Here is a 26,849-nt window from a genome sequence, read left to right on the forward strand (position 1 = left end):
AAACATTTGGAGTGGACAATCTGCCTCCAGCTGTTTCTGTCTGTGCCTATGATTTAACAGTGTATAGATTTAAGGACGATTTCAGTTGGATACGTGATTTTATTCCCTTTGTGTTATGAAGACTGGAGAAAAGCGTACCTATTCTTAAAGACCGGCAATACACTCGCAAGTCCTCTGGGGTTAAGTGTCTAAAGAGAAATTTAGTCGAAGTTGTTCTTTAGTTTTCATAGAATTTTTGGTTGTTCGAACATAAGCACTTTGTTGTTTGTTAGTATTTAACTAACAAACAACAAAGTTGACAATTGACCGTGTGGATAAATGTCAAAAGGCGCGGTATATTTGGAATTTTAAGAGAAAGCGCACCAATTCTTAAAGCACATATCATCATATCATATCAAATCACGTTTGATAATGACAATTGACTGTACAGATAAATGTCAAAGTGTGCGGTATATTTTAGGATTTAGAGAAATATCTATGCCAAAATATCATGCTTTTGTGATGAATTTCGAACGTTTGCAGGTTATTTTTAAACTAGGTAACACATTTGTTAGTTTTAATACTGACTATTACTGGAGTACACATATTTTAATCTGAAAATATTTACATCGATGTAATATCATTAAAATTTTCATATAATACTACTAAATATTTAGACTCAGACTGACTGAGACAGAGAGACTCGTTTCTTTCTTCAACTTGTTTCTTTAACGGTTTATCTGCTTTGTTTGACAACTTGATGTATTTTTAAGTGATTGTTAAGATTACCCTAACAGCCAATTAGCACAAAAAGCTTTCAATGCTTTAAAAATTTCTACCTACCTATATAGCTAATAGAAACTGTTACTCTACATTCTTGAGATTGAACGTGGCGGCGTCCATGCGGCGGGTTGTCTCTCTCCCTCAAATGACGAGGGGGCCGATGGCTGGCCATGCGTGATACTCGTGAACGGATGCTACTTGTGGTGACAGCTCCTTACAAACGTTGTGTAATACAAACAAAAACTTGGCGATTAAAAAGAGTGGCGATTTATTGCCAGTTTTTCTCTTCCGTTCTACGCCCTTGATTTGAGAACTGGCAGTAAATGTAAAATTAGAAGCAGTGAATGACGTTTGGACGTTCATAAGTGTACATTGTGTTACCTATATGAAGAAATAATTTTTGACTTTGACTTTGAACTTGATAGCTGATGACAGAGATATGTAATTTTGACGTGTATTTTTCTACTTCACATTTACTCTGTTTGTTTTTGTGTTTGGGAGCAAACGGGCAGGAGGCTAACCTAATGATAAGGGATACCGCCGCCCATTGACACTCAATGCTAGAGTGGCTCGCGAGTGGTACGCTCTGTTTTTGAAGGACCCTCAGACGAATTGGTTCGGAAATACTTCAGTGGGCTGAAGTATTATAAATTGGCTTCACACTCTTGCTTTATTTAGTGGCTCGCTACATCTACGACTACGCTACAAGCCATATTGTCAGCACAGAACCGAATAGACTCGACAAGAAGTCGGATCCCAATTAAGACAATTGTCTTTGATAATTTTTTGTTGATAATTATCAGCAACACCCTTAATACACTGAGACAAGCTGAGGTGTGGGGGCAGCAATTCGGCGTATGGGTTAGGGCTTTTCAAGACAGGCACGACCTTCGGTAATGGAGACTACGAGGAAGATGAAGACTTCTACGACAGGATGGACGTGATTGGAATCACTGCGTTAGCTCTGCCTACCAATACTTTTAACAAATACAAATAAAAAATATCATATCTGATCTTAAACATAATTTAATCTTTTTATTCTTAGGTGATCTAAAATAGCCTACAAGCGAATACAGGAATCGTTACTCCACTCCATCATGATAAATCATCCTTCTTACAGTGCATTAATCAAGAACAAAGTAAGCAAGTAAGAGAGTGTGGATGATGCTCTCGCCTCGCCCGCGTAATTGGACTCGCGTCCCAAAAAACGACAAAAACCGTAGAAGTGGTCCACAACCTAGCGCTCGTCTTTCGTCGAGAGTGTGGATAGCCAATAATATAAGGCTTGAGACGGGGCTGATATTTATAAAATAACGTTCCATTTCACTACTTTTTCGTCTTGAAGGCAACATAGAAACTCCAACAAATACGATTGAACTTCTATTTGCCTATTTCTATTTTCCTAGTTCAGTTCTACTGCTCTCGAATACGGCAGTCAGTAATTGAGTTGATGTGGGTTTGTATTAAAACACAATTAAGTTTAAATAAATATATTTATTTACACAATAACTTTAAATGAATGTTTTTGTCGATGTTTCAGAATGCATTACTCCTATGTGATAGACAATAACCTAGACAGAACATATTAAGTGTAGCGACGGCATTTACATAAATACAATTTAGTATAGTACATTGAGATTTCCCAAAATTTATGATTGTATGAATTGAGAAGGCATGATTATTGGACAATTCTTTAATTATGGAGAATATAAAACTAAAACTACTACTAGATGGCGCTTTTCCCTGTTATATGTCGAATTTGTTGCATATCTGTGATTGTACTAAAGTGTTGACCAATCATAATTAAACAAACTCCTACCGTCAAACAGGCCATGTATCAACATGTTCTAATGATCCGCTCACCGTATCCAAGGACAAAATTAAATGAAAGTAGTCTTCTTCGTACTTCTCTCACCCCAGTGATGAGTGAGCTTCTTGTCATTTAAGCGCACCAGCCACCACCCCGTGACATTCCAAGTCCGAGTCTCGCAGGACCCTTGTGCTAGTCGCGGTGCTACCCTCGCCAAAACAGAGCTGAGCTGTCAGGGTTCTTAAGGCCAACAGCGAGATTACATTCCAAAAAAAAAATCACCCCATCGATTAAATTCTAGTTCTTTACTCTCTTTGTTAACCTTCTTTTCAATTGTTTTTATTTATGTAATAACGGGCAAGAGGCTCATCTGATGTTAAGCGCCGCCGCCCATGGACACTCACATTGCCAGAAGGCTCGCAAGTGCGTTGCCGTCCTTTCAAGAATTGGTACGCTCTTTTCTTGAAGGACCCTAAGTCGAATTGGTTCGGAAATACTTCAGTGGCAGGTTCCACATAGTGGTGGTGCGCGACAAAAACTGCCTTAGAAAACGCTCAGTTGCGGAACGACGGACGTCGAGGTGATACGGATGGTACGGATACTTTCACAATAATACTACAAACTGTCCCAATATAGAGTGTTCCTAATGACTTCTCAATTCATATAACCACGCCCTAGTTCTCATTTGTATTTAAATCATCAAAGTGCACTCAATGTCAATTGCCAAGTACATTTCTCATGCATTTAACGAACGAAGTGCACTTTCGAAGATTTGCATTAACTATTATCTATAATACATGACATAGCTGTCAGTTATAACATTTTATTACACCACACGTACGCTGAATAGAGGCTGATAATACATTAAGTAAATTGTCAAAATGTGAGAAGTCAGTGTGTATATTGTCAAACTTGACAATGTATTAATGTTTAATGATCTTTTCTTTAATGATCTCTGAGTATTTTAAACCTGAAGTCCAAAGCAACGAACGAATTGTACATTTTCCTCTGATGTTTTATCAACTCGACTTTGGCAACTGGATATTCAGAAGCAGAGTTAGTATTTGGACTCCGCGAGGAAGGATACACTCAAAATCTGTATTTTCCAACTTTATTCATGCCATGCCTAAGCCGTTTTAAAATTCATATATTTCTTCCTACGTAACATACATAATTTTTAATATTACAAATAATATTGTTCAATTAAGAACCTTAAGTGATAGGTTTAAGAAATCATTAGGAAATTGTTAAAACACAGTAAGTAAATTTTCAACACATAATTAAAGACGTCATCTATTATAATTGCCATTTGGTATAATCAAATTGCTCCACATTGGGAATCACTGCTCTAAATACACTATTTCAGAAGTCAAAAAACAGTAGCTCTATTTTTGTGATATATTTGTAAAGCATACTGCATTACTACAGGTTCGATATTAAATTATTTGATCTGGTGTACATAAATTTCATTATAATTTTAATCTAAATTCAGCTTGCTATCCAGAGGGCGTGTGGACGCATTACTAAAGCGATGGCGTAAACAAAACATAATCTTATTTATAATATTGTACATTCTAAATTTATATTATACAACTACGACCATTGCACCACGTTAACCTATTCAGGTTACAACATAATCTTTAATCAAGACAAAAATCCTCGCAAGGATCATCTTTGGCAAAAACAACATATCTACAAACCAATTCATATCGAAACAAAATAATCAAAGTTCATACCTTGTATGATAACAACGATGTGTGCTTTTCAAAGTCAATGGCGTTCACCACTGTATGTAATTCTATTAATTTCAAAATTCGAACTCATTTTGAAATTCGAACATCGTTGTCATTGTCCATTGCACGATTTCGAACAAAACAAAGTGGTCGGTTGTACTCATCCGAACAAGTTTTTTTTTTGAATTTCGAATTTATACCGCGCTACCATTAACTTTGAATAGAACAGAATAATTTCATAACAATGAGATCGATTTTATCAATTACATGTGGACCTGACTCGTTGTATGAAACTTATATAAAACCTATTTTATAAAACAAAACAAAAGACAATCTATGACAGTGGAGTCTGTGGACACGAGCCTAAAATACAATTAGCACTAGGCCGTCCCACACGAAGCTTCTTGGACTCAAATCGTATACATAATGGAAATATCGTGTTCTGACAACGTTATCGCGTCTCATCCCGGACACTTTGTAAAGTGGCCGCATTCATGGCCCGTTGTACTATCAGCAAAGGCATTTTTATGTAACCTTTTTGTTACTCAAAACTTTTTTGTATCGTGGACTAACAATACTTATTTTTAATGACAATCATAGTGCTAGTTACCATGGTTGAGTTTCGCGCGAACTTAAGCTTTCGTATGTCCAATTTAATAGATTTTTGACTGGGTCCATCAGAATCCCCCAGAAGTTATAATAACAAAAACATTACTTTATGATTCGATTGATGTAAGATGTATTTTAGATAGATTGTAACGTATACTGTAGAAAATGCATTACATATGATGTACTTTAATAGATAAATAAAATATGTCAGATGAACAAATATGTTATTTTATGGCCATATATAAATTCTGACCTGCTTCTATGGTATTTTTGGTAGAAAACAAATTAAATCGTAATTTTATTAATGTAATATTGCCGTTGCTGACAGTACCTCTGCGATGCTTTTAATGCATGTTGGTGAAACACTAAGCTTTTTGCAAGCCGGTTCTTACCGTGGCCATCTTCATCAACTCAATTTCTACTTTGAAATGTCAATTTCTATATATCTAAATTAAAAACAGTTTAAAATTTAACTTCAACCGAAAATAATCCTAAATTCAGCAGTTATTAGGAACCTACCAGCAGGGCTATTCCCAATTTTTGACTCAATATACGAAGTACCACTGAGGCGATTCCAATGACGTTGTTGAAGAACCACTTCTACATTCAACATAAGGCTGTCAGAATTGGAATTACGTACTTACTACTGGAATAATTATTCGATTCGAACGCATAATTTTCAATGGGTCGGAATCAGCCCTGAAATCATTCCGATTTATATACAATATTTTCAATAGGTGGGAATCAGCTCCGGAATCATTCTCATTCAAACGCAGTATTTTCAATTGATTGCAATCAGCCCCGGAATCATTCCGATTAAAAAGCAGTATCACCAATGGGTTGGAATCAGCACCGGAATCATTCCGATCCTAACGCAGTATTTTCAATAGATTGGAATCAGCCCCGGTATCATTCCGATTCAAACGCAGTATTATCTATAGGTCGGAATCAGCCCCGGAATCATTCCGATCCTAACGCAGTATTTTCAATAGATTGGAATCAGCCCCGGTATCATTCCGATTCCAACGCAGTATTTTCAATGGTTCGGAATCAGCCCCGGAATCATCCCGATTCCAACGCAGTATTATCTATAGGTCGGAATCAGCCCCGGAACCAATCATTCCGATCCTACCCTAAATTATTCAATGAGCTGAGAAGGTTTGAGCGTGGGTTAAGAACTGTTTTTAATTTAAATACGAACTACAAAATAAATGTAAAGCTGTGAGATTTTTCATAAATTATTTATAATTGTAATGATTCCCTTTGAATGTCGTTCATGCGCCGCCCTGCAACCTCTCAGTGCGGTTTTACCTGCAAAAAAAAAAGATATTTAGTTTCTGAAGCCAGCCACTGTACCCTTGGCAACACACGACGGCAATTCGTCAAGATACAACATGGTCCATTTTGTTACAGAATAAGGTGATGAAAAGAGGTTTTCGGAGGCAAAGACCCACTTTGGCAAAGCCTGGCTGTAATAATATAAAATGTTTACTAACTGTGTGGCGACTTATTTTTCAAATTACAGCTATTCAAACTCAAAACTTGATTCATATAGGTAACCAAGTGAACTTATGTCAACAGAAAAGATGTGAACGTTCTAAATTTATATTTACTACCAGTTCGCAAGTCAAGGGCGGAGAGCGGACAAGAAGAACTGGCAAGAAACTCTCCGCCACTCTTTTTAAGCGCCATGTTTTGAGTCGTACAAATTGTTTGAACTGGAGCAAATCAATGCCAAGGATTAGGATCATTTAAGTATTCGTCAAATTTATAAAAAGCTTTATTGTTTTACGTTTAACGATAAATTATGAAGTGATAACATATGGATCAAACTTTTTAAATGTATTGCCACTTGAAAAAAATTCTATAAGTTGTAACTTTGCGATTATTTAAATTGCCTCATAAAAAGTTTATCTGTTTATATAAATACTTTGCCATGTATTTATCCGATTTTTTTTAGTTCAATAAAAGTAACTACCTATATACAATAATAAAACATAGGAGTTGATGTCGTATCGTAAAAAAATAAAAACCAAAAAGAATTGGGGTGAACACCCTTTACAACTTAGGGGTTTGAAAGATGTTAAGAGATGATTCTCAGACTTACTGAATATACATTAAAAAATCATAAGAATTGGTCGAGCCGTTTCGGAGGAGTATGGCAACGAACATAGTGACACGAGAACTTTATATATATAGAGATAATATTGTTATTTATTTAAATAATTTGTGATGGCATTTAAAAAAACATTGTTAAGATCCTATCTGATACCTAACCCGGTAACTTCTTACTTACCAATAAGCAAAAATTACGAAAATAAATAAATATGCATTAAATTTTTTGTCACATTTATGTTTACAACAATTATCATATATTTTAGAACATACAGGTTGCAACATATACTGTAGATTTAGCATATGATCTACTGAACTTAAATAAATGTCTTACCGAGGTAAGATGTCGGCGCGGCATTGTCGGTCATCGCGCCGCATCACACACATCAGGGTCTGGCGGGCTTCCGTACCCGCTCGACGCGTCGTCTGCGCCCGCGCAGCCCCCGTTATCCTTTTCCACCAACGCCGCGGGATTTCCCGCGCAGGCCGCGCCACCTACATATCCTCCGCTCGGTGACTAAAAAAAATTTGAAATAAATATTGTAGTAGATCCAAACAATTAAATTATTTTTACTTAACCTTAACTTGGGACATCACGTCTACTAATTCGAAATAAAATAATTGTCAGAATTGCATGTGGATGATTGACAATTGTTTGTATTAAGCTATTGGTTGATAATTTCTTTATCGGCGTTGTAAAAAAAAAATACCGTCACATTTTATATAATTTAACTTTATTTAACACATTTCTGTAAAGTTGCAGTATAGATAATTTTTCGAAAAAATAATCATGAGGTCAGAAAGAACTTTCACTTCTTACGCACACATTTTTTTATATTAATTTATTTATCATTATAATAATCACTATTTAGCCCAGTGGCTTCAGCGTGTCTTCGGAAAATCTCATTGATAAAGTCGTAGGTTCGTACCATCAGCCCAATAATCTTTCTATGTGCGCATTTAACACTCGCTCGGTGAAGAAAACATAGTAAGGAAACTCAGTTAGTACCAAAAAGTCTATTAGAAAAAAAAAATTTTTTTTTAATAATTTTATGGCCTGGTAACGAGACGTTTAAGCCAAAGAAAAAAAACAAATGATCACGACCACAGATACAGAAATGTGAGGCCTGAAAAAAGGTTGTAACTTTTAGCGCTTTTGGTAATGCTTTTTTTAATTATTATTCCTATTATTTAACAACATCAATAACACACAAATCCCCTTACAGCCTTAAAAATATTGTATAGTGAATTATTATCTATTTAATGAAACAATTACAGAAGACAATGAAAAGTACCTCAAACACTGTACAATATACAATCCAATATTGCACAATTGTATTTGTGGATGGTGAGCGCAATCAAAAAGTCGATTAGAAGTGTCATGCGGCTGAATGAGCCCCTCCAGCTCATAAAATGAAATAGATTCCCCCACATTCGCATTCCGACAAGCGTTCGTACGAGAAAGATTAATGATCACAAAAGAAACATAATAAAGTAGATAAAATCTCCCAGTGTCCTTGCGGCAGTTATTTACTTCCCGGACCTACTTTTCCCTTTATTTGCGAAGATTAAACCGCGTAAACTAATACGTAAATTGCCGCGTAATAATTGCGTATTAAATCGATAAATATGAATAAATTCTCGGCCGTTCATTCTCAGTTAATAGGATTACTTATTGGATATTAAATTTGCAATATTAATTCTTACATAACGGACAAAGACCATTGGTCCACGTCAGGGATAACTAATTGTTCGGAACATAACAGGTGGTTGAGTCATGGGAAACCACAGTGTGTTAGGTTAATAATATATTCCTTTAAGTTTTGATCGAATGGAGACCTTTGGGGTTTCGATTCAATTTAAAACAATAGATCTTCATACACAGTATATAAATATATTAATTCAAGACTTATCGAGGATAATATCTCTAATTCCCGTCCCCTCGACTCTTGAGTTCTAAGAGATAGGTTTTGTCACAATCAAAACACTTAAAAAGATGTCTGTATCCGTTTCACGATTATTTGTCAATCTAATGTACACATCAGTCTTCTGTGCCTGACACACGCCGTCGACAGTTTCCTTTACCGTTCGACCAAATGTCACTTGCGCTTATAGAAAGGACATTGGTGCACAGCCAGGATCGAACCTACGACTTCAGGGATGTCGTCGCCCGCGGGAGCCACTAGGCCAACACTGTACACCACTTAAATACTTTTAATTTAAACTGACTAGTTAATGATGGTACAGAATAAATTCTAATCTAACGAGAAAATCTCAGGCTGTGGTGCTTATAATTTTATTTATAGTAAGATAAGTGTGTATCACCTGTAGGCCGCTGACTTGCCTCCGGATGTGAGCTAAACCAGTGGGATTAGCAGCCATGCTGGCAAAAACCAGTCGCTCTTCGTAATCATACTCGCACAGTATTTTGTTGTCGCATAAGTAAAATCTGTCACCAACGCAGAACCTGGATAACAAAAAATTATTGGAGATGGAAAAACTTCCCAATACTTGAATTGCGTATTAACATATGTAAATGTTTATATGCTTTTGATCATCGTAATTACTCAAATTAAACAAAAACAAATAAAATCTAATACTTAAAATGTTTTATAAATCATGTATTGCAGTAAAGTAGTTAAATCAGAGAGTTAATCGAATCTCTAAACAGTTAATTAAATGACGATATTCAATCAAGTCGCTAGCATTTTGATTTAAATAAAGCAGCGTAGAAAACGTTTAACTATCTGTCTGATCGAAAGCCAGCGAGTTGATTAAAAATGGAAAACAAGACTCCGCCATGATTATTTCATTTGTTATTGTTATTTCGGTGAGATCGTGAAGAACTGAGAGCTTGGAAATTCCGTGTTTATTGTAAATGGTTAGGTTCAGTTAGTCTTGTTAGAAGGTTTAGAAAACTCGTTAAAAGTTTCGTTCACTCACTTGTCTGACGGAATTTTAGCGACTTGATTGAATATCGATTTTTAATTAACTCTCTAGAGGTTCAATGAACCCTCTGATTTAACTACTTTACTACGACATATATGTACCCAAAATATATAAATAGAACAATAAAATAAATATAAACTTGCTATATTTATATTTATTTCATCAATCCCACATCTAGTAAAAAATCTAATTCGAACAATGTTCTGTTTTGCTTAGTTGACTGATCGAGTTTATCATGTCTACCCACATTTTTGTTGCTGTTTTGTTTTTATTATTTTATATACCTACATCTGTGCGCCCTAATTATTAATCTTAGTTTTATATATTGTTTCTCAGTAAGCGAATTATGTATGCAATTTTTATGAGAAATAAAAGTTTATTCTTAAACCGTTATCGTAGATATATATAGATTATTGTTTTTTTGGTATATATATAAACTATTTTGCATTTATATTTATTTAAATATACGTTATCTGTATGTTTAAGATGTGTTACTAGTAATTAATAATAATAAATACAGTGGATTTCGCGTATAACGACGATAACCACTCTAATTTCGTCGTTGTATCCGGAAGTCGTTACAGGCAAAGGTCGATAAAGACATGTACATGCGTATAGTTTAATAATTTATTATTGAAAACATTTGCACAGCTATTCACCGTAACATATGATAAACTCGGAATATCAATTTGAAGCCATAACATATCACTTAACTCTATAATATTTCTTTAATTTAATTTGAAATATTAACACAATCTTTATTTCCGACCACTTATTGTTTGGTTGTGTAGTTACATCGGTTTTAAATCCATCAAAAATTGATTAAAAAGTACCTACATTAACTTCATGCATAATTTAATTAACTAAAAACGACCTTAAATACCTTAATTATAACCAAAATTTCATTACGAACCCGTTTTGTTGCAAGAGTTTATATATAACAATAATTATTAATTGCTTCCAACAGATATATACAACATAACTTCGACACATCGTTAAGAGTAATAATTGTAAATCGTAACGTGTTTTAGAGAGACATACCTGTGATTGCACTGTTGACAGGCGAAACACTCTAAATGGTAAACGAAACTCTTTGCTCGCATAACCATTTCAAAGGCGGGAATTACTTTATTACACGCCACACAATTGCCAGTGGCACCGAATAACCTGTAATAAAAATATGTCGTAAGGTACTAGACACGGATTTATACAATTGACGCCATAAGATGCCTGGGATTAGATTCTGAGTTCACACTTAGAGTCGGGAATGTTAGATTTTCAGGGCTAAATGGAGTTTCGGCCAAGCCAAGTTGACATAATCGTTTTCAGACACTTTCTTAGTGTCAAAGCAGTCTGGCTTCTATTGTTTTTGGTTTGATTATAGGGTTTTTTTAGGTACCAGCCTATAAAATCTTTAAATAACAGATTTTACTAATCTGTTAAGCCATAGAACAATGTAATGTCATTACAAAAACATAATCTATATCTGCATGTTTTTGGTTTGATTATAGAGCAATTTTTTTGTTACCAGGCCAAAAAATCTTCAAAAAAAAAAGCAAAATTTTTACTAATCTGTGAAGCCATTGAAAAATGTAATAAGCAAACATAATGTATAACTACAAAAAACAGCCATTGCAGACTTAAGGAAAAAATGTCATATTCTGAGTGAGAAAATTTAAAAAATAATATAAATAAATACATTTAAGTTGACTTCGAGCGACTCTGAACAAATATCCTGACTTAAGCAAAATTTATCTGTGTGTGTCAATTATCAATACAAATGGCAACAAGGCACAGTAATGTAAATCCATATTTTTAATTTATGGGTAATATATCTTAAATAGCTAGCTTGTAGCTTGCTTAATAAAAAAATATAATTTTTTTTGCGACACGTTTTGTTGCGGATTTAGTCATTACTAAGATATTTGAGAAGAATAGTAACCCAACCCAAGCATTTTAAGGGGTTCATAAACATCTTAGTATAGATGAACAACCAGACATTATATCAAGCCAATCAAAGTTATTAAATAACTTAGCTTTGGTTAAACATCTTTTTACTGGCTCGGGAAGTATTTTCTACGAGTTTCTATGAAACTCGTGGGCTACTTGAAAAACCAAATCAAACCATTCAACAGTTACAATTTTAATAATATACATCTATTAAAGGATACTTTTATAACTCGATAAGACTTTGACACTAGTTTTGACATCAAATGGCATGAAACAAATTGTATACTTTAAAAAAAATTATAAACAAGGGCAAACGGGAAAAAGGCGCATCTGATGTGATACCGGCCCATAGACACTTTCAATATCAGAGGGCTCGCAACTGCATGTCGTCCTTTTAAGAATTGGTAAGCTCTTTTCTTGAAGGAGTAAGTCGAATTGGTTCGTAAATACTTCAGAGGGCTGGTTCCACATAGTCGTGGTGCGCAGAAGCTGCCTTAAAAAACGCATCGAGGCGATACAGGTGGAATTTCGTATTCTGCCTCGACGTTCGATGATGAAAAAATAAATATATATATAATTATTATTATAAATAATTAAATAAAAATCGTATTCAATTGGGCGACAGCATCATTTCTAGTGTTATATCGGGAGCACTTTTTACACTGCTCCAAGAACACGACTTTTCGTGGTCTCGGAGCGGATTAAAACATACAGACGCATCCTGGCCGATGCTGTTGAAGCGAATCCGTGACTCGCATTCAGGGTTTGGCCGCAGAGATGCGGTCGACGCCTTAGCCTGTGATTGGGTCGACCTATCTTGATCTCAGCTATAATGATGGGCAAAATTCAAGGCAAGAGAGGAAGATGTCGTGGTTGCGTAGCGTACGGGAGTTGACCGGCATCACATCCGCCGAGCTTTTTGGACTAGCGCGAGATAAAGTGGCACCTAAAGAAGAAGAATCTTGCGAGAGAACCTATGTCTATTACATACCTAAGATAATCTCTTTTGCACAGCATGAGATCAGCTTTATAATACAACTTGGAGCCGACTTCGCCAAGACGACAGTCGCAGCATCCACATTTGAGACAGTCTTCGTGCCAAAACCTCTCCATGGCTTTTAAAAGGAATCTTTCAGTGATGACCTTCCCGCATTGGGCACACAGTCTGGCACCGCCAGTGTTGCCCACGACACTGCTATTGAGGCCATATTTATTTTCGTCTTGTTGGCCTGTAAGAAAATTAACATATTATAATAATTTAAAGAAATTATACATTCAATTTCTTATAGAATTATGTCTATTGTTTAGAAATATATAAATAAATTTGTTTAAATTTTTTTTTTAAATTTCTTTCTAAGAAAATGTATCTGTGGTTTTTATATATATTTGTTTTTTGACGTTAATAAATGTACATTGTGTTACCTATGTAAATAAATGTTTTTTTTGTGTAGCTCTTAAGGCATCAAACTCCGTAGTGGCTTTTTGGTATTCTACTCTTAGTTTACATCGACACAACCGACCCACTTGTGATGCGTTCGTCACTCTTCCGTCCGGTGGCCGACCCTCCTCCTCCTTCTTACCGGTGATCAGCAAAAAGTGCGGAATTAGGATTTTGAAAAATTAAGCAATTTAAAAAATAGTGTTAATTTGTGTGTTTTGTATGTTCTTTTCGTCATTTGAGCCTTTTTACTTATTTTTCTGATCTAAATTTGGTGATTATGGAGTATTTACTGGGCGTGTCTCCATCCCAGAGACAGTGAAACATTAGTGTGTATATATATTGCGATACTTCTGTCCTTAAGGATCATATATTTTATTTGTTTTTTATATGGTATGCCTTAATTATTTGTTACGTCAAAGTTAATCGACTGAGAATTTGACAAGTTGCATAATTTTACAATTTCGGTTATTTATTTGTTCCGTTTTCACTTATAAATGAGAAATCGTTGCATTAATCACAATCGTGATTAATTTAAATTATACATATTTTTTAAACAAGACGATGATAATGAGTCTTTCACTTGATCGGTCCATCTGGTTGGTGACGTGATCTTTTAGCTTGGGTTACCAACCACGATTTTCTTCTTCAATTTCTCCAAGTTCTCATCGCCTCTGCGACCGAATAAACGAGAGTATCTAAAGTTAGTTTAGCTACAAAATAAAACTTTTTTAAATCTTTCTCAAACTCTTTTAATCCCTTTACTTTATAAACCTGTCGCAAGCTTTATTATTTATTTCATATAACAAAAATATCTATAATGTTAAAATTTTAATATCAAATGGTTGTTGGTTTTGTAATTATAGTCTGAGTTTGTTATTTACGTTTCTTACTATCTGTATAGATCCCTTTTGGATAAAGGCCTTCTCGTGAACTTTCCATTTGGATCTGTTCTTAGCCTTCTCTATTCAATTCTCTCCAGAAACCTCAACCATGTCGTCAGCCCATCGCTTTTGTGGTCTTCTCACGTTTCTTGTTCCTGGAGGTCCCCCAGCGGGTGCAGGCAATAAGGCCTGCCCTTTACCATTCCTCCTATATGGCGTGATAACCATAACATACATTACTGTAAATTATTTTTAATAGATTGTTAAAATTGATACTGTTGTCTTTATCGTGCTGGTGACGTCATCGCGTCATGACCGCGTCGCTCGTATTAATTACAGCAATTATCCAACATAAAACATTTGTGCTCACATAAATGCAATAATGAGATATTATAAGCAATTATAATCTCACTGTGTGTAGCGAAATAGAATGCACATCGTAGACAGCTAAATTAATAAGAAACTTGCAATTAGATAGGAATTATGATGTGCAATTTCTTCATTATTTTAAATAGCTTGCATCGTGTTGCGAATATAACGTACATTACATTATATATTTATTAACGTACCGTAACCTTAGCGTTAAATTAGTAGGGATTTCAGTATAGAATAATGAAAATGTGAAACGGCCTTTCATAGCCTACGATTTACTTACTAATTAGGTATCAGATTTCAAGGATAACTAACAACTGCCAATATAAACGCACACTAAACACTTCAACAAAACAGATGCATCACTTACACCACCGATTGACACAATATTATAAATATAGTTTAACTAATTTCAATAATTGATAATATGTTAATGCGCCGAAGATAGATGCGAAAATGATAATATGTTAATGCGCCAACCAAAAATTTGCACAGATTAGAAGACGTCATTACCATACGAAATGGCGCGCTTCCTAGAAAATACTTATAAAATCTCCTTGCTTATAATTAGTTTTTTTTTAATCTGTATTATATATGGCTATATATAATCGCTTTAACATTTATAATTGAAATTAGCTATTCATTTTATACAACTGCAAAAATAAACGCATACAAAACACTGATCCGCTTGATGAAATACTTTTAAAATAGAATGAACAATCCTGCTATTAATACTATGCACTACGAATAAATTATATTTATTTAATTATTAGGAAAGACAGAAACATCACATAAAACACTGATTTACATAATTTATTATAAATGTTATAGTAGTTTATACCACTAATTTCTATAATAATGATTGAATTTAATAATTCATAAGAATTAAATGTGCTAATATGAATATTGATTGGTGCCAAAGTTTAGCAATCCAAATGTTAGCACAGATTAGAACACGCCATTGACAAATGAAATGACGCGCTTCTTAGCACAAACTCCTTGGTTAAAATTGATTTTTTTTTCTTTAATATCACTAGTATATAATCGAATTAATATTTGTAATTCAAATTAGATATTTAGGATTAAATATAATTTCTTGTATCAGGAATATTCAGGATCATAAATGACACCATTCTTTATAGTATAATCCGAATTATCCGGCCTTTAACTACCAACTCTCTATTCCATAACCGTACGTATAACGTGCGTAGAATAATGTACAAAATAAATACGCCGTCAGTAAACAATCAGTTCCAATTTATCGACCATCCTCATAATAATGGTGTGCACGTCAAACCAATCAAGGATCCAATTGAAGGGGTAACTAAGTGGACATAACTCATCGATCACTTGCGCGGTACCCGCAGTTATTGAAACCGACGTCGCGACAATAAAATTAATTGGACTATATTAATGACGGATCGTTAATATTGTATACATGGTGTATAACTTTAGGCATGGTATATAGAAAATAGAAAAGTGAAGTATCTGTGGTTGGCCGAACGACGCTATCAACCAATCACAATTAATACGAATTGTACATTTTAAAATTAAACACAATTATCCCAGAGCTTTTACTTCGATGAGGTAACCTGAACTTCAAATGACATTATTAAATATTAATGTCCCACTTCATATGCCAAATATTGACTACACGCTTTTAGAGTATTCGTATTTAGCAAAATATACGTAACCTGACATTAGCAGTCATATGTCAATATTCAACATCAATGTCACATGTCAAATATTGATTACAAACGCTATGCGTTTTGTCTTATGTCAAATATACGTAAACATATGGCAGGAAGTTTAAGATTCAATCCTTATATCATGGGTTTATATTGTATAAATACTTGGAGTGATAATTCTTCCACTGTGGTGCGTAAGCAAAGATTTTTCATACAATTTCAAACCCTGTCAACCATAGTAAAGCCACGGTCCGTAAAATAATAAAGACGACAGAGCCTCGCGACTCGCAATAATTAGTAAGCCACGGGGAGCGAACAAACGACCGCCCACGCTAACTGGCTTACCATGGTTTCATAATTTATTTTTTAATTAGCTAATATTAATGAGTATCGTATCATTATAAAATTGATATGTATTTCCGAACCATAAACCACAGATACAGAGTAGATTAATTAGTAATTAAAAAGAGTTCTGGACAACTTTAACCTAGATTCGCAAATGCAAGTCTAAATAGTTACATTAGTTATCTATGGAGTAATAGAACCATAGATACAGAAAAGAAGTGTTTTTAATAAAAAAAAAGAATTCTGGGCATCTTTGGCCCAGTTTCGCAACTATAAGTAATATAGGACTTTCCCCTAAATAGTTACATTTGTTATCTGTGGTGTACTAGAATTACAGATACAGAAAATATTAATTATGAATAAAAAAAGAGGTCAGAACATCTTAGGTCCAGTTTCGCAAATCCAAGTCATATAGGACGTTTCCCCTAAATAGTTACATTAGTTATCTATGGAGTAATAGAACTATAGATACAGAAAAGAAGTGTTTTTAATAATAAAAAAGAATTCTGGGCATCTTTGGCCCAGTTTCGCAACTATAAGTAAAATAGGACTTTCCCCTAAATAGTTACATTAGTTATCTGTGGTGTACTAGAATTACAGATACAGAAAATATTAATTATGAATAAAAAAAGAGTTCAGAACATCTTAGGTCCAGTTTCGCAAATGCAAGTCATATAGGACGTTTCCCCTAAATAGTTACATTAGTTATCTATGGAGTAGTAGAACCATAGATACAGAAAAGAAGTGTTTTTAATAAAAAAAAAGAATTCTGGACATCTTTGGCCCAGTTTCGCAACTATAAGTAATATAGGCGTTTCCCCTAAATAGTTACATTACTTATCTGTGGTGTACTAGAATTACAGATACAGAAAATATTAATTATGAATAAAAAAAGAGTTCAGAACATCTTAGGTCCAGTTTCGCAAATGCAAGTCATATAGGGCGTTTTCCCTAATTAGTTACATTGTATCGCCACAGATACAGAATAAGCGCGCGTTTCACTCGGCGTGTTATCTCATATATTTTAATGATTTTTTCAAAGAAGTAGAACTAGTCTTCGTTAAATGCACCGGTTGGCGTGCTATGCCCATTTCGGTATGGAACTGCAATTATGGATCGGCACGTTATTCTAACGACTATGATTATAAAAGAATCATTCACGCATGTGACTCACATCCTTACATAGCAAAAAGGGCAATTAAGTTGTTTACTTGGAAATATTTTAAGTAGGAAAATAAATAATGTAATTTTAATGTTAAGGGAAGCGGTTAAACGCGAAACCGCTCGAGACACGCTAAAACTGTAACCGCAAAACGCGTGGGTGTTTTTATTTTTATATTATGGACCTAGTTTTAACTTTATGCTAGCTGGCTAAAAGGTTGGGAAAGTACACGCGAGAAAAAAATAACAAAGACATCAAAAGGAAACAAATAATCTAGATAAAAAAAATATGTATGTAATACAATAAAAAAAAGGATTAAGCAAAGGGCAGGAGATTTTTTCGGAGATTCGGAAACGGAACATGCAGTAATTGCAAGGAATACAGAAGGAACTTTAATATCATTTTATTCGTTATAACGTAACAAAAGTATTTAAATGATAGCAAGCGGCCGTATGTCTTTGATACCTTGGAGGACACTTGTGTGGACACGTTAACCCCGTCTCACCTACCTCGGACAAATACTGGCGCTGCCGTAGAGTAGGCGGAAAATAATAAACAGCTTAAATATGATTTTTCTCCAACTTTGATACTGTTTGGAGTAGACTCTTGGGACATGGGGTTCAAGTGCACAGATAGATAGAGCTGGTGCTTTCCTCGCTCAACGAAAGAGTACACCGCCACCTAACTTTACAAATTTGTTTGAATTTTCTATTTACGTTATGTACGTTAAGAATATTTTAAATACTGTACAAAAACCGCGATACCTAAAAGGGTAAACACCGCACTGTTTAACCGCATACAGTAAGTGATCTATCAAACTGAACGCACTCGGCAACATTCTTGGATTCAATTAAATGCCAGGTTATTGTAATGAACCCGCACTACTGCTGCAATCATTCCATGCAATTTACAATCATTTATTGCGTTTCGTAATTAACATCGCCTTCCCATACGTGATAAATGTATAACGGAGATGTTTTCCACGAATGAAATGTTTTAAGCCACAAAAGGCTATTACACTAAGGTAGTTTTTACGTATACTTGATCTATTTTTAACGCGATATCTAGCGGGTTAAATTTGCGGTTATTTTTTAAAATAGATGTGTCTTTACACCATAGTACATAACGATCTAGCCCAATTGAAATGCTGAGCAGTGTTGGCCTTTTGGCTTCAGGGTGCAGCTCTCATCATCAGGCCGTACATTCGATAGCTGTGCACTAATGGAGTTACTTACAAGAAAAACATCGTCAAAAAGTCGACGTCGTGTGTCAGGCACAAGAGGCTGATCACCTTCTAGCCTATTAGATTGACAACTGATCATGAAACAGATACAGAAATCTGAGGGCCAGATCTAAACAGGCGCCACTGATTTTTTAAAACTCAAAATGCGGTTAAAAAACGCCAATATTTTGTTTCTTAATTATCTTTCATCCCTTTTGGCATTTTTTCTTTTTACAAATTTTAAGGCTTTCCATGTTCACGAACAGAAGTATTTTTAATGAAACCAGTTAGAGTATAGAAACAATATAACGTTTCATTCCCAATTAGGTAAATAATGTTAATTAAAATAATTCGATACGCCCGACTCGTTCAACGTGTATGTCAGTTAACCAAACGCAATTATGAGCTGTCACATAAAATTATCTAAAACTAAATTGAGAGAATTAATAATGCGGTTAAAATACATTATGATACTGGTATGGTATCTGTTTTCTTTTTTAAGTGTTTTCTGACCTGCCAGTTTCTTTATGTTTCGTTATTGACTTATTTTTATTATATAAAAACTCTTTTTAAAATACTTTTTAAAACTAGTCATTAATGACAGATTGTGTCGCGGTTGCTGATTGAACGAAACGCTTCAATTGGTCTTAAACCCTTTGGTATTTTATGTTAAAATGTTAATACATATTATGTTCCAAGAATCACTGAATGCCTCATTAAATTGCCTAAAGGCCAACCTTATTATACCCCATCAATATGCACTTTTTACGATAGTACTCTTCCGTCTCTTTCGGTCAAATTGTATTTACGCTGTGATAAAAAGAGACAGATGAATTCTTTACTAATGTTGCAAAACGATTTTTTCATTAATAAGTTATTTTCTATTTTTAACTTTTTGTAAAGACATTTATCTGTCAAACACTAACCTCATATTTCTTCAACCGTGTATTCTTTACACTTTACTAATGAATAAAATAACACTTCATCTTTCCGCCATTATATATAGATAATAATAAACAGCCTTAGTGGCATCAGCGCGCGTCTCTCATCCCTAAGGTCCCAGGTTCGACCCAGGCTGGATGGACTGCCCTATGAATGTTCTGCCTATGTGCGCGTTTAACATGCACTCGAATGGTGAAGGAAATCATCATGAGGAAACCGGCTCAACTTATACCCAAAACCACTGCGTGTTTCAAGCACCTACTTGCCTATTAGATTGACAACTGAATCAGAACCTGAAACCCAGACCTCAAGGTCGTTATTTATTTTTATTTTCAAAAAGGTAGGCTAAGTAAAATATCGATACTTATTATTTTAGGTTCATATTTTTCATAAGCCGTAGACGTAAATGTTAATGACACACCTTTTATATTAATTATGTACAGTTAGTAATAATGTTAATTGCAACTGCAATGAAGGCTGTAATTAGATTGCACGAAATGCGGGCTTTGCATGTATAATCAACCATACAATGTTATTTCATTATAAAGATTTTAGTACTAAAACCCCCGATTGTATAGCGATATGCGTTTCTGGTCACGCCTGTTTCCGGTAGCGTTTAGGAATCACATCGAGCAGAGGCCGCAGAGGCCGTCGTTCCACGACTGAGCGTTTTTCAAGGCAATTTTCGCGCACCACCGCTACGTGAAACTAGCTGCCCACTGAAGTATTTACAAACCAATTCAACTTATACCCCTTCAAGATATGAGCGTATCAATTCTTAAAAGGCCGGCAACGCACTCGCGAGCATTTAAAAAAATCCTAGTAGTACAATATAGAATATGCAGTATTATATATACGAGTATATAAATCAACTGTACAAGTGTATGTCACTGAAGTCCTCTTTAAACGGCTGGACCGATTGAAATAAATATTTGGCGCATTTGGGTGGCGCCTTGGATGGTTTAGATTCACAAATCAGCCCGGCAGATAGCACTGGAGTTGCTACTTTCATAGTTTGTGTAATATCCTAATCGCTTGAAATATCATCTGTCGGGTGCGCTATTATATATATATATATATATATTACTTGCAGTTGAAAGCCCTTGGAAGTCCGCAACCTTTGTTAGTAAAATATATTTTTTTAAATGAGCTTTGGGGATGCCCATAAAGGGCAATCGCAGCCCATGGACACCTTTTAGTGGTTGCGTTTCTGGCCCTTTGATTCTTTAGCTTATAAAAAGATTCACATGAAATCCACATAACGCCAGCTAGTATGATATTAAAATTCAAAACATTGTTATATTTAAAATATAATGTTTACTAAGCAATAATTACGTTTCAATGTTCAGTAATATGCTATACAATTAAAAAATACCAAACATACCACCTAGTTAATGAGTTAGCACGATATTAGATATTATATACATAGTTTATTGTATATACATCCGTATATTAATATAGCTCGCAGTTAAACCACAAGAGACTTTCTTGGTAAATCCTTTAAGGTCTCTGCAGTGAGGCTATCGAATTCACTTCCCATCTCTATTCTCTTAGCTCCTTCTCTATCTTCCTTTAAATTTCTTTTGTACAAACATTACCTGTCCACATCGTATCCCTAACATTCATACTAACTAATGTGAGAATGCCTGATCTAAAATTATAGTGATTAATTTTAGTTAATTTAGTTTTGTCTAAATAACTATATGTATTATTACACTTCTTGCTTACCTTATATAACTTCCTGAAGTGAAATTTCTTTATCGGCGTTGAAAAAAAATATTGTCCCTACCACGGTTGATTCGAAGAGATTCAAAGCCATAACTAAAATATAATAACGATAACAATGATAATAATAATTCTATTACATTTAATGAAATTCTGTAATAATCTTAGTAATCAGATAAAATTAAATAATTGTATTATTTGTAGTCATGTCTATGATAATAAAAGCCTTTTGTTAAACTTTATCGAACGAAAAATAAGGTCATAAAGAAGTTTCACTTCTTACGTGTGTACACTAGTAAACGTAAACATTTTTTTCACAGTGGTTGCCTGGAAGAGATAACTCGAAAGCGTAACCGCCAGTTGCCCTTCTTAATTTAATTATCTTTTTATTATATTTATGTATGTAATTTCGATGGAAATATACTTGCTAAGGCCCATAAGGGCTGTACCCATTGATGATGAAGTTAATTTTTTATTCAGTACCTATTAGTTGATAATTAAACATAATTAATTCGTTTACAGGTTACTTTGTAAGAATAATACTTATTGCAAATATTAATACACTTAAACACATTTATATGTCTCTCTGTCTTCCCAACATTTCAGTCTGAACTGTCTTTAATTTTTTAATTTCTGTATACACACCGTACAAGTTGTCTTTCTCTTTTTCGTTTATTTTATTCCTCGGGCACCAAATTAGTTCTTTCTTGGTACACTTTGCTGATCCTTATGTAAGTTTATTCATTTTTATTGTAACATTTTACCGTATTCAACGAAATTCTAATCGACAGCGAGCAGTCTCCGTGCGGCTTGATCCCATGATGTTGCGTATAGATGTGGGGTGTCACTGCATCTTCTACCGCCTTTACCATTTCAGTGTTCAGAGGAGTTATTCGGACTAATACATGCAGCTGAGTTTCATTATCGGTCGTCAAGGCAGATGACAAATACCATCCGTATCACCTTGACGTACGTCATTCGACCACTGAACGTTTCTTAAGACAGTTTTGCCGGGCACCAGCACTATGTGGAACCGGCTGCCCACTGATGTATTTCCCAACCAATTCAACTTAGGTTCCTTCAAGAACCGACCACCGAAAAGACCGGCAACCCACTTGCGAACCCGTTTGCCTCCTATTACATTTACAGTTATTCTACTTAATGATGTATTCTTTATTTTAATTTTTCTTCACCTATCATCCTTCCATCGATATTTGCCTCTGGCTTTGTGTGTGTTTTAGTGGGTTTCCCAAGTTTGATTTCCATATGTTATTACAGATATGTATTAAAAAAAATTAAGTACCACGCTCAAAAAAGAGACATTAGACAAAGCTAAATTAAAATTATGAAATTGATTTTGCCCTCCGAAGCTCGCTTCTCGGCTAAAGCTTATGAAAGTTTAAATTAATTTTTGAATAAAGCCTAATGATTTTTAAGAAGTTTCACTTGAATATTAGAATTACTTCTTCTTAGCACGGGTTGTCTGGTATATAATGCTTATGCGGCTTTTATTTGCCATGTATGTATAAATACATTTGGGAAGGCTTTTAAGTTAAAAATACATGTGTCAGAGTTCCCATCTCTTTCATAATAAAATATAATATTTAATTACAATTCTGCAATTAAGTGTAAATAAAATGAACAGTGTTTTTGTTTGATAAGTTATTTAATTAATATTTGCAATTATTACCAATTGAATTTGCAAGTTATACAATAAGGTAACGTATAGTTGGCATAACGTATTTCTACCACAGAATAAATATAGGTGTAAATTTGGAAATCCTATATCAAACATAGATATTTAAGATATGTGTGTATAAATATATACATTTTTTATTTTATTTGTTAAATTTAGTTCAAATATGTATTAATTTTAAAGAGGCACACAAACGAAACGTTAACTTTTACGTTAACGTTAACACTAACACACACAGCAAAAAAAACCATCCACGTGACAAGTGTGCACGAGATTTATAATAGAAAAAAGAAAAAACGCAATGAAAATAACAATAAACTAGATTAGTACAAATATTTAAAAAAATCATTAAAAATAATTTTTAAATTTAGATTTAATTGAAATTAATCAACCTACATAGCGACAATAATAATAATAATAATAAAAAAATCCGGTCCCAGTTGCAGTGTACCTTAAATGTAACCGCTGTACTACGATACTTATTCGTTCAGAAAACCACCAGGGGTTACAGGTAAAATCAGCTTACGAGCAAAGGCTTCCTCCAGATATATTTCATCTTTTCACTTATTGGTGACGGAACAATGCTATGCGCACATCTGGCTTTATTATTGTAAGACTATATTGTATATTACTAACAATAATTCGTGATAAGGAATATCATTAATATTTGATTAACATAGCATAGCATTTCAAATGAATACATTATAATACCTACTATCCGCGGGACTGGTTTTGTACTGTATTTGTACCGTCATCTAGAATTGATTAGATGAAACCATTACGTACGTAAAAAAAATCAGCACTTTAGTATAGGATAAAATATTTATAGGTACCGCTGAAACATCACGTATGTTCCTTATAAGAAGAAACAACTTCTGGAAATAGAAACATATGTGTGTTTGAAGAAAGACATGAGGACTCAAGATGTCGCAGCGCAACCAGATCCATACAACTTCCTTAAAATCGAGTAGCCCGCAATATCGCAGCACAACTCCCGAGGGGACTCTTTCTATCGAGGTAGTGCAAGGATCCGCCAAGCGGACGCTATACAATGTAAATATATAAATAGTAATTAGGCAGGAATATATCACAAAAGATGTATAGGGCGACAAAAGATAAGATGGACATTATAGACTTAGCGGGGAAGAGAAATTGATTTTTTTAAAACTTATACTAATATAAAGGAATGCAAACTAACCAATTGTTTTATGAATTAATAAAGCTTTAAAGACAATAATATCACAGCATAAGAAAACAATAATTAATGATAATTGGAACACGTCCGCTCCAAAGCATAATGCTGAACCCGGGCCAGTTACAACACACATTACACACTATTTTTTTTTGTTATTATTAATTTGTTTAGTAATAAATGTTATATCTACTTCTATGTCTAAATAACGACCCGGCGTAAGGTCTCTATGGAGTTGCTGAAATTGTCAAATTTATTGTATTCCCGATACAATCTTAGTCAAGTTAACGGACCAACAATGATTTAGGTAAATGATGTGAACGGGAACTCTAGTGTAATATAATTTAATTAATTTGAGCGACGTACACCGTTATCTCCAGTACTAAGAAAACATAATTTCAATCAAATGTTTAGTATGTCGGGACAATCAGGGCCATACATTATTTTCTGAGAGAAAAGCTCCGAGCGCAACTTAAGCCTGACATAAGTGGGCAATAAACTTCAGCCAATTTGGAGATTCGCATCTGGAGGCTCTTATTAAAGCCCGAAAGTTAGTCCTTTTCATCCATCACTCGTAATACGTGTGAGTTATTGTATGAAAAATTGAAGAATAAATTGAGTCGCTGCAGCGGCGAGACATAAATCCCAACTGAGCCCTCAATATTGTTTTAAAGGGGAAGTAGCCATAAATTTTATCAGGGCGAGCCAGTGCCGTGGGCGAGGGCTTCTGGCAACTCCGCAATTTTCCGGTTGCATCGCGCTTGCATTGTACCTATTACGGCTGTAACAGTCAACGAAAATCAGCTTAACCGTGATCTAAGGACATTTAAGTTTTATCATTACAAATTACAGTGTAAACATTAACAACGATATTTTCTTATATGTATATTTAAATACAAGATGTCAAATTTATTTAATTCAATAAGGCCTATTCAAAAGGTATCTTTGAAAGTAGAAAAAAAATACGATAAGAAGGAAGGTTGTTGTGAAATATATAGAATTATATATATTCTATAATGTTAGTAATTAAATAATAGGTGCGAGAAGCCTATTCACAGAATCGCTCAGATTTTGTATCTGTTTCGTGATCATTTGTTTTTCCTAATAGGTAATTAACAACCATTTGTGCCTAAGGCATGCCGGATTTCTCACGATATTTTCTTTCGTAAAATCTAATGCGCACAAATTCCGGCTGTGCACCAATGAAACTACACTGGATTAGAGCCTACGATCTCAGCAAATTTTGCTCGCTGAAACCAATAGGGCAACTATTGGTTGCACACATATCTCATTGTAAATATATATTATGGTGTAGGTAAGTTAAAAAATACCTGTGTTATAAGTATGATTTTTGAAGTGAAACTTCTTTATCGGCGTTGGAAATAAATTTACTGTCACATTTTTCGGTTACGCGTCACATTTTTCAGTTACTACTTTTGCAATTGGTGTTAAGATCCCGTTCTGTTATCGCTGGAGTATATTTGGTATAACTTGCGCTGCCCCACCGTTGGAGACCATATGTCCAAATGGGCTTTAGGATGACTTTTTATGTAAGGTGTTTGTTGACTAGAGTAAGTCTCGTTTTCTTCTTCTCTCTTCTTCTTCTTATTAAACATATTACCGCCAAGTTACGTCTAAATAAACAATTGCCCAATATGCGCTTCACGAAAATAATTTTCCATAATACCTTGTCCAACCAATGAACTCAATAAACTAAAGAATTTAATGGCAAAAATAATTCGTTATGATTTTCGATTTTCCATCTCGTCGAATAGCTTAATAGCAGTAATAACGCAAAACACGATTTTGATTACGATAAGGCAGCCATAAAGTACGCTGAATCGAAGTAGGGGAGATTTTTACGTAAACCATATTTTAAACGAAAATATCTTACAAGTATTTGAAAAATTAACATTAGCTTATGTTTAAGTGTATAAATTTCAACGAGATTCAAGATTTTTTTTCCTACAATAAAATTCACAGAAAAGAGTGCAACTTTACATTTTTTTTTATAAAATAGGGGGCAAACGGGCAGGAGGCTCACCTGATGTTAAGTGATACCGCCGCCCATGGACACTCTCAATGCCAGAGGGCTCGCTAGGGCGTTGCCTTTAAGAATATGTACGCTCTTTTCTTGAAGGACTCTAAGTCGAATTACAAACTAGCTAATTATGACTAATAAGTAATATTATGTTGACTTAATTTTCTACAATAGTAAATAACTTCAGCTAAGTAAAGTTCACAAAGCCTTACTG

At 34.4% G+C, this 26,849-nt stretch overlaps 1 protein-coding gene and 1 long non-coding RNA gene across 4 annotated transcripts in view; both read right to left on the minus strand.

Annotated features, from left to right (window-relative positions):
* Positions 1-3,045: 3,045 nt before the first annotated feature.
* LOC123715159 (LIM domain only protein 3-like) overlaps positions 3,046-26,849 on the minus strand; it is a 64,963-nt gene continuing 41,159 nt past the window's right edge. For all 3 annotated transcript variants that reach the window (XM_045670026.1, XM_045670028.1, XM_045670027.1), the window contains exons 3-7: positions 12,920-13,157; positions 11,020-11,145; positions 9,355-9,496; positions 7,364-7,546; positions 3,046-6,225 (exon numbers count right to left, since the gene is read on the minus strand). In XM_045670026.1, the coding sequence (XP_045525982.1) occupies positions 7,394-7,546; positions 9,355-9,496; positions 11,020-11,145; positions 12,920-13,157 (659 nt within the window). In that variant the 3' untranslated portion in view covers positions 3,046-6,225; positions 7,364-7,393. The remainder of the gene's footprint in view (positions 6,226-7,363; positions 7,547-9,354; positions 9,497-11,019; positions 11,146-12,919; positions 13,158-26,849) is intronic.
* LOC123715161 lies at positions 24,923-26,311 on the minus strand. Its single transcript, XR_006754399.1, has 2 exons — positions 25,926-26,311; positions 24,923-25,375 (listed from the first exon to the last, which is right to left on the minus strand). It is a non-coding gene; the product is annotated as an uncharacterized LOC123715161 (long non-coding RNA).

Source organism: Pieris brassicae, chromosome 10 (assembly GCF_905147105.1).
Source record: "Pieris brassicae chromosome 10, ilPieBrab1.1, whole genome shotgun sequence".
In the NCBI taxonomy this organism is placed as follows: Eukaryota; Metazoa; Arthropoda; class Insecta; order Lepidoptera; family Pieridae; genus Pieris; species Pieris brassicae.